Consider the following 8,877-nt stretch of genomic DNA (forward strand, 5'->3'; position numbering starts at 1 on the left):
TTAGGTGAGTACTGCCTCACGTGCTAGAGGACGTAAGAGAAGAAATCCGTCTGCCGTAGGCCATTGCTTGACACATGCTTGAAATTTCCCATCATTAATTAGTTAATTAGCTCATGTCATTGCTAATAAGAATAATACGTTGCAGAGTTTTTTCCCTTCTGTCAAACGTTACAAGATTTGATGAAGAATCAAAAACACGATTGGATATGCCATAAAGTGTTTTTATTGCGGGATTTCCGAGGGTAAAAAACTGTGACAACATAGCAGGCACAAACATATTGGCTACAAACATCAAATGATGGTCGTGGGGGTGGGGGCGGGGGGGGGGGGGGTTGATACTTAGTTAACAGTTATTTATTTTTACCGCCATTTTAAGTAGGTAGTTCAAAACGTGAGTTATTTTAGCAGGAAATACTTGAGCGCTTGGTTGACCAGTGTGATTCATGTGGACGTGGAACTTAGAACAACCTTTTAACAACTTGATGGCCAACCATAGGCTCTTTTGTTTTGTTGCTTTGCAGCTGTAAATTTTTTAAATTTTAAAATTGGATTGTTTATTGTTGTAGCGGAAAGGTTTTAGTGCTGCCCTCTACCTTGCTCTTAGTGCTGCCCTCTACCTTGTGCTGACATGCAAGCAGTTGTTTTTAAAATTGCCCTCTACTTTGTGCTGTTCTAAGTGCTGACATCCAAATAGTTGTTCTTCGTGCTGCCCTATATGTTGTTCTTAGTGCTGCCCTATATGTTGTTCTTTGTGCTGCCCTCTATGTTGTTTCTAGTGCTGCCATCTACGTTGTTCTTAGTGCTGCCAGCTAGGCTGCTGCCCGACGGACGAGTGCTGCCCTCTGTGCCGCCCCGCCCTGTCATAAGCCTCAAGACCCGGCTATTACAGATGTACGACACAAAGATAAACACGCCCTGAAGTCCATTCAAGACCACAGATACACATCTGAAAGTTGACCACATGATTCATTATGTAAAAACACATCTAAAAGTTTAAAATATATATATATATATATATATATATATAATTATATAGAAACATCTGAAAGTTGTTGAAACAAAGTTGGCCACCCAAATGGCCACTCACCTTAAAGCACCCGCTAATGGCCCAAATAGCCACTCACCTTAAAACACCCGAGTTAATGGCCCAAATGGCCACCCACCTTAAAGCATCCGAGTTAATGGCCTCGCCAACAAGAGCTATGGCCCAATAGACGCCAGTCAAGGACGATAACTTGATATAGATCACGAAATTACGTCGGTTGTCTCTCTTGAAATGGGCGTTGTCCTGTAGCTTCTTCACAGCGTGGATCTTAAAGCCAGTCACAGCAAACATGAGGAAGTTGGCGGCTATAATCGTGGCTAGGGGTACGACCATTGACACACCTGGTACAGGTGGATAAATTTATAGGTAACATGTCTAGGTCTATGGACTATCTGGGTCTATGGACTGTCTGGGTCTATGGACTGTCTGTCGTATATTTGACTTTAAAAGCTAGCAGCAACTTAACATGAGATGGACGTCATTTTCTTTTAGAGGGGGCCCAGGGTTGTGGGAACTTCCATCTCCCTCCCCCACCCACCACCTCCCTCCCCCACCCACCACTTCCCTCCCCCAACCCACCACCTCCCTCCCCCACCCTACCACCTCCCTCCCCCACCCTACCTCCTCCCTCCCCCCACCCACCACCTCCCCCACCCCCCACCAGATCCTACCTACAAGAAATCCTGAGTCCAGATAACACCTGTAGCGTCCATACCCAATCCTGGCTCCACCGGATGTGACGTAGGACCCAGCCACCACCGCGGCCACAGTGGTCAGCGGTAGGACCAGCGACACGATGACCCGCTGCAACAGCTGGGGACACGCCCTGTCGGTCACGTGACGAGTTTTGGCGGTAAAGATCCGGAACATGTGGAAGCTGCAGAGGTAGGTCCAGGAGAACATCCAGAGCCAGCAGACGTGGGCGGAGATCCCCAGGGTGGGGCAGAGCTGGCTGGTCGTGGGGCTGGGGGGGAACACGGGGCGTGAACTCTAACATCACAACACTAACATCATAACATTAACTTCATAACACGAACAACATAACAGTAACAACATAACAGTGACATCATAACACAAATATAACACTTACATCATAGCACTTACATCATAACACTTACATCATAACACTTACATCATAACACTTACATCATAACACTTACATCATAACACTTACATCATAACACTTACATCATAACACTTACATCATAACACTTACATCATAACACTTACATCATAACATTTACATCATAACAGTAACATCATAACACTAACATCATAACACTTACATCACAACAGAAACATCATAACACTAACATCAGAACACTTACATCACAACAGAAACATCATAACACTAACATCATAACACTTACATCACAACAGAAACATAATAACACTTACATCATAACACTAACATCATAACATTTACATCATAACACTTACATCCAGAGTTTCTTCCAGGCATCCCTCCGGGGGGGGGGGGTGAGGGTACACCGCCCCCCCCCCCCGAAGAAAGTCTACCGCCCCTACCCCCCCCCCCCTCCCCAAACGAAATGGGATTTATACAGAAAGTATATACTTTTGACAGTGTCCGCCCCCCCCCCCCCCCCCCCGAAAATTTCAAGTCCACCCCCGGAGAAAAAAGTCTGGAAGAAACACTGCTAACATCATATTACTAATATCATAACACTAATACTGTAATACTAATATCGAAACACTAACATATAGTATCATAAGATGAATAAAATAACATACAAAATTAAAAATGTGAACAACACAAATATATAACAAAAATCCCAACAAGAACAAATCTTACGTGTGACTCAGAGCAATGTACAGAACTTGTGCCAGCAACAGACTAAAGGACAGGAACATGATGTTGTAGCCAGCAGCACTGCGCAGCACCGGAAACCGGAAATACGTCATCAAGGTTATACAACAGCACGTGACCGATGCCCCAGAACACACCAGTGAGAGGTAGTAGATGGCTAACACGGTGGCCGTCAACACATCCTGTGTTTGAGGTGTGTAGGTCTCCAGCAGGTCAACACACACGTGTAACACACCGGCTGCGTCCATGTGTAGCCAATTTAAGTCCGACACATCGCTGAAGCGCATGCGCTGCGTGTTGACCTGTAAGGTCAGCTGTGCTGTAGGTTGAGAGGTCAACAACTCCGTGTTTAGCTGGTAGTGTGGCGGTTCGAACCTCACATAGCTGCATGTCAAAGTTCTGCTGGCGATGATGTAGACTGGTCGAGTGGCTAGCTCAGTGATGGCCCGCACATTGTATGTGAGTGAATGACACTCCAAACCCGAGTCTTGACAGTGGGAATCAGGACTGAAGAAATCTGACCAAAGGATTGGATTTAACTTGATTTTCTTGCCCGCGTCAAGTTCCAGGGTAATTGGTTGATTTAGAAAAATGTCGAGCATTTTCTTCTCGAGCTGGTCACGTGAGAGGTGAAGGTCGAAGTCTGCTGTGAGGTTCACATCCGCCCAAAACATGAGAGCTGCACAGGCTGGCCATTGGTCAGTTGTCACGTGATGGGGTTTAAAGATGACGCCTGCCTCTAGGCTGTAGTCAGTTGTCAAGTTGGACAGTCGAGAGGTCAGCTGAAAAATATTGAGTGGACAGTAGAAAGGTCAGGCAAAAATATTGAGTGGACAGTAGAAAGGTCAGGTGTAAATATTGAGTGGACAGTAGAAAGGTCAGGTGTAAATATTGAGTGGACAGTAGAAAGGTCAGGTGTAAATATTGAGTGGACAGTAGAAAGGTCAGGTGTAAATATTGAGTGGACAGTAGAAAGGTCAGCTGACAAAATATTGAGTGGACAGTAGAAAGATCAGGTGTAAATATTGAGTGGACAGTAGAAAGGTCAGGTGTAAATATTGAGTGGACAGTAGAAAGGTCAGGTGTAAATATTGAGTGGACAGTAGAAAATTCAGCTGACAAAATATTGAGTGGACAGTAGAAAGATCAGGTGTAAATATTGAGTGGACAGTAGAAAGGTCATGTGTAAATATTGAGTGGACAGTAGAAAATTCAGCTGACAAAATATTGAGTGGACAGTAGAAAGGTCAGGTGTAAATATTGAGTGGACAGTAGAAAGGTCAGGTGTAAATATTGAGTGGACAGTAGAAAGGTCAGGTGTAAATATTGAGTGGATAGTAGAAAGGTTAGGTGTAATGACAATAATTAAGGTTATCTTTGTAATGATGTATCAGACCATTAGGATACCAAGAATGATTATGGTGTTAATGGTGAAGGTGTAAAGTAACCTTCGAACCTGGCCGGGGCAGGTGAAGTAGGGTTCACCTTTTTCTGTGGCCTCGGTGTGTGAATGGACAATGTGGTCAGCACCGTGCCCAGCCGTCTTTACTTCCCAACGTAAGTCAGGTACTCATCAGAACTGAGTCGACGTTCTTCTGAAATGAACTCTATATTCGAACTCGAGACTTTCGGGTAGGCACTAGTACGCTCTTCGACCCGACCACGCCGTCCCATAGTGATGATTATGGTGATGCTGCTGTAGAAAGATGGAGATGAAAAAAAAAACTTGCCGTACTGCTAGGTTAAACGCGTGCAACAGAACCGTGTGGGTCAGGTTCCCTGTGGTCAGGTTCCCTGTGGTCAGGTTCCCTGTGGTCTGGCATTGGTCTGGGACTGCCCGGGGCAGCAGCAGGCGCAGTCTGTAGCTCAGACCTCGGATCTCGGTCAAGGCCGTTGTACAGGTCCTGTTGGTCAGGAGTTTGCCGGGTGAGCACATCAGTGGCATACACGTGCCCTGGGGAGCCAATCAGATTTGTTGTTACACGTGTAACAGAAGTGTGGAGCCAATCAGCTTTGTTGTTACACGTGTAACAGAAGTGTGGAGCCAATCAGATTTGTTGTTACACGTGTAACAGAAGTGGGGAGCCAATCAGATTTGTTGTTACACGTGTAACAGAAGTGTGGAGCCAATCAGCTTTGTTGTTACACGTGTAACAGAATCGGACTTGTAAATTTTTCAATGTAAACTGAAAGCTCAGACCAATTATTCCAAAGAGGGGTGTGGGATCTATGTAAATACTAGAGCATCTGTGCGCGTTGCCGCGAATAACAACAAAACACTTCATCGAATGCCCAATTTTATTCAGTGTCTTAAATAATTCAGTTTGAACTATTATTTTTTGTGGCGTACATAAATAATCTATGAGTCGTATGCTAATTAAATTCTAGGATTGGAAGATCTGTCAGTATTGACAATTTACAATAAGGTTGGAAGCTAACAGAAATAACAGCTAAATGTATATATTAAACCTATAGCGGAGAAATAATAAAGCATTATAAAGCTATACATTTTCAGTCGACGGGACTCAATTATAGGCTAATGTTTGCTTTAAAGAGACCGATGCCCTGTAATATTGATAAACAATCATCACTTTTCTGGCTGTATAATAAATATTGTGTTTGCACATTCGAATATGTCTTTTATTTTATTACCGTTTTTTAATAAAATAAGGTTTATTCATCTTTTTTTTTTTAAATATACGACCGTTTTTATTAGCTCAATACATTTTGCTGAAGATACATACCTCATAGCATCGGGAAAATGTTACAAACAATGGAGAGAGAAATATTCTGAATTAAAAGATCGCTTAGTTACTTACATCAAGGGTAGACCACTCATCTATAGAACAGTTTGACAGGGCGGTCCTGGTCGGATTATCGTCCTTGTTTTCCCAGCGAAAGTTGAACATTAGAGAAAACATGAGGGGCGGTGGGGGAGGTTTGCTGAACTGGACGTCACATGAGACTTTGTCGCCCTCATACGCCGACCTCTAGGGGACAACAAAATTAAGGGAACGCTACTTGGTGCATCGAAGTCAAGGGAATTAAGTGAATTCAACTCATTAAAGGGATATAATTCAGTTTGGTGCAATTTAGGAACATAATTGAGTTTGATACAATTGATTGATACAATTTCAAAGAAAGAGAATACTAGCAGCTTGACTTAGAGTGAGTTAAACTAAAATGTTTATCTCCGTAAAGAATGTCAACTTACTTTTGAAATCCGGTGCAACATTTCAGTGATAGAGACCTGTGGAGTGGTGTTTCAAGCGTCATTTTTTGTTTCATTTTTACAAGCAAGGAATATGTAAACGTATCCTTACACTGAGACATTTTTGGTCAAATACCGCTATCTTTTTACAGATAACACAGAAAATATTTTTGTTTAAATACCGCTAGATGCCCTACAGATGCCCTACAGGTCCCCTACAGATGCCCTACAGATGCCCCACCTTGTTGCAGATGGCACAGAAAATATGTTGTTTAAATAACACTAGATGCCCTAAAGATGCCCTATAGATGCTCTATAGATGCCCTACCCATGCCCTACAAGTCCCCTACAGATGCCCTACAGATGCCCTACAGATGCCTTACAGATGCCCTATAGATGCCCTACAGATGCCCTACAGGTCCCCTACAGATGCCCTACCTTGTTGCAGATGGCACAGAAAATATTCTGGTAGTTCCTCAGACTGTTCAAGTTGTAGACTTTAAAAATGTTGTCCTTCAGGCTGTGGCAGGCCTGCTCTACTTCACCCAGGTCTTTCTCAGCTGGACACCTGTCAATCACCTGCTCCCTGTGGTGATAGCCAAGGTCAGTTGTCACATTACTTACAGGAACCTTAGTCACCTGCTCCCTGTGGTAATAGTCAAGTTGTCACAGTACTTACAGGGGCCTTTGTCAACTGCTCCCTGTATTGGAAGGTCACCTACCTGTATTAAAAGGTCTCCTACCTAAACAGGTAACTTACCTGTATTTAAAGGTCACCTACCTGTATTGAAAGGTCACCTACCTGTATTGAAAGGTCACCTACCTGTATTGAAAGGTCACCTACCTGTATTTAAAGGTCACCTACCTGTATTTAAAGGCCACCTACCTGTATTGAAAGGTCACCTACCTGTATTGAAAAGGTCACTACCTGTATTGAAAAGGTCACCTACCTGTATTGAAAAGGTCACTACCTGTATTGAAAAGGTCACCTACCTGTATTGAAAGGTCACCTACCTGTATTGAAAGGTCACCTACCTGTATTGAAACTTATCACAGGTGAGAAAACGAGTGTTCCCCGGGGGTGAGTGCATGACCCGGCAGGTGGAGTCTGCCCTCAGGGCAAGTCTGAGGAAGGTGTCTGGGTCTGTCGCAGTGTAGACAGACATGTAGCTGCTGCACTCGATCAACACGGGGACAACTGCAGTCTGAAGACAGACAGACAACAAATCTCTGATGGGTCTTCTTTACTTAAATACAGACAGACAGCAAATCTATGACGGGTCTACTTTACTTAAAGACAGACAGACAACAAATCTCTGATGGGTCTACTTTAACTAAAGACAGACAGACAGCAAATCTCTGATGAGCCTACTTTAACTAAAGACAGACAGACAGCACATCTCTGATGGGTCTACTTTACTTAAAGACAGACAGACAACAAATCTCTGATGAGCCTACTTTAACTAAAGACAGACAGACAGCAAATCTCTGATTTGTCTACTTTATCGGTTTTGCTTTATCAGAACTGGATTGACTGTTTCTGTGAACTCTAAGCACCATAGAGATGTCAGTAGTTGCTTGTTTGGATGCAAGTGTTTTGTTGTGTGAAATTGCGTGTTGGCATTCGGTTTAAGTGTACTATTGCACTCAATAGACCCCACAATGTTGATCTACTTATATCCTTCGTGTGTAACTTCTTCATACAAGTAAAGCAACTTGATTTACCTTAGTTACACCGTTACATGTGGCACAGTAGATATTTTTATAAACAGCCGTTGTAGTGACGTCATAAACACGTGTGTAAATGGCCATTGTCGTGTTGTCATCGTTCACGTTACTCTGACACAAGTTCACACTGTCCATGTCGTCCGTGTAATCTGGTGGGCATGAGCGTACGTACAGGAAAGTGTAGGAGGCTGTGTTGGCTTCACACCCTAGTTGGGAGCTGTTTCCTCTTTTACCGGGGTTTACCGAAGCTAAATTTAGATCGTCTCCACGAGCTGAAGTATTGTGTGACGCCGGTGTCGTTATCTGGGTCTTGAGTGAGGTGTCACTCAGGGGAGTCACAAAGGCGTCACTCAGGGGACTCACAAAGAATGAATCGTGGGTAAGAGAAAATGGAATTTCGGACAACTCCGGGCAGCAGATGCCGTACACGTCACAGGCCGGCCGCCGACACTCACAGCGGACACACTGGAACTCGTCACACGTGGTGCTGTCATCCTCCACGCTGACCAGCTCGCCCCTGGAGCAGCGCATGGGGCAGTAGCCACGCTGGACGTCCCGGGCCGACTCCGGTGACTTGTGTCGTCTGCTCCACAACTCGAGCAGGGCGAAGATCTTGCTCCGTGTCACGGCTATGGTCGGCTGCTCGCTGCTGGGGGTCAGCGGGGTGGAGAAGAAGGATGCGGTCTCGTAAATGGTGATGGCGGTGGTGGAGACGACAGGTGGTGTTTCAAAAATAGGTGTGGTGGAGCGTGTAGGTGGCGCTTCACGTTTGGTGATAGTGGTGGTAGTGGTGTCAACGACAGATGGTTGTGTCTGCCTAGTGCTACTGTTATTATCGTCCACATTTTCTCCCAAAACAAAGCGTATGGCTTTGCTCGTATTCCCATTTTCCTCTCCATACTCGTCTAGTGCCAGAGAGAATAGATCTGTATTGCCAGTAAAATTTTCAAGATTCTCGGCTACAAAAGATAAATTACTGGCCAAACTCGAAACGTTCGCACTAAATACCGGCAGGTAAAACAACTCGCTAGTTAGACACACAAACACCGCTATAATACTCGCCAT

The 8,877-nt window shown here is 44.4% G+C and overlaps 1 protein-coding gene across 1 annotated transcript; it reads right to left on the minus strand.

Annotated features, from left to right (window-relative positions):
• Positions 1–404: 404 nt before the first annotated feature.
• LOC131954205 (uncharacterized) lies at positions 405–8,877 on the minus strand. Its single transcript, XM_059317761.1, has 10 exons — positions 7,810–8,877; positions 7,120–7,289; positions 6,523–6,730; positions 6,088–6,123; positions 5,693–5,863; positions 4,636–4,827; positions 2,859–3,655; positions 1,717–2,009; positions 1,164–1,386; positions 405–946 (listed from the first exon to the last, which is right to left on the minus strand). The coding sequence occupies exons 1-10, from the start codon at positions 8,875–8,877 to the stop codon at positions 736–738; spliced, it is 3,369 nt and encodes a 1,122-aa protein (XP_059173744.1). The 3' UTR covers positions 405–735.

The sequence above is a fragment of the Physella acuta genome, unplaced genomic scaffold, assembly GCF_028476545.2.
Source record: "Physella acuta isolate Inbredline_101_S28 unplaced genomic scaffold, ASM2847654v3 ptg000979l, whole genome shotgun sequence".
Classification (NCBI taxonomy): Eukaryota; Metazoa; Mollusca; class Gastropoda; family Physidae; genus Physella; species Physella acuta.

What these genes read in the sequence shown, in the direction of transcription:
- LOC131954205 (XM_059317761.1), bottom strand. Translation starts at nt 8,877, where the DNA reads ATGGCGAGTATTATAGCGGTGTTTGTGTGTCTAACTAGCGAGTTGTTT. An exon ending in ATGAGTGGTCTACCCTTGAT is followed by an intron (nt 4,828 to 5,692) that starts GTAAGTAACTAA and finishes TTGGCTCCCCAG; the next exon opens with GGCACGTGTATGCCACTGAT. An exon ending in GGACTCAGGATTTCTTGTAG is followed by an intron (nt 1,387 to 1,716) that starts GTAGGATCTGGT and finishes CACCTGTACCAG; the next exon opens with GTGTGTCAATGGTCGTACCC.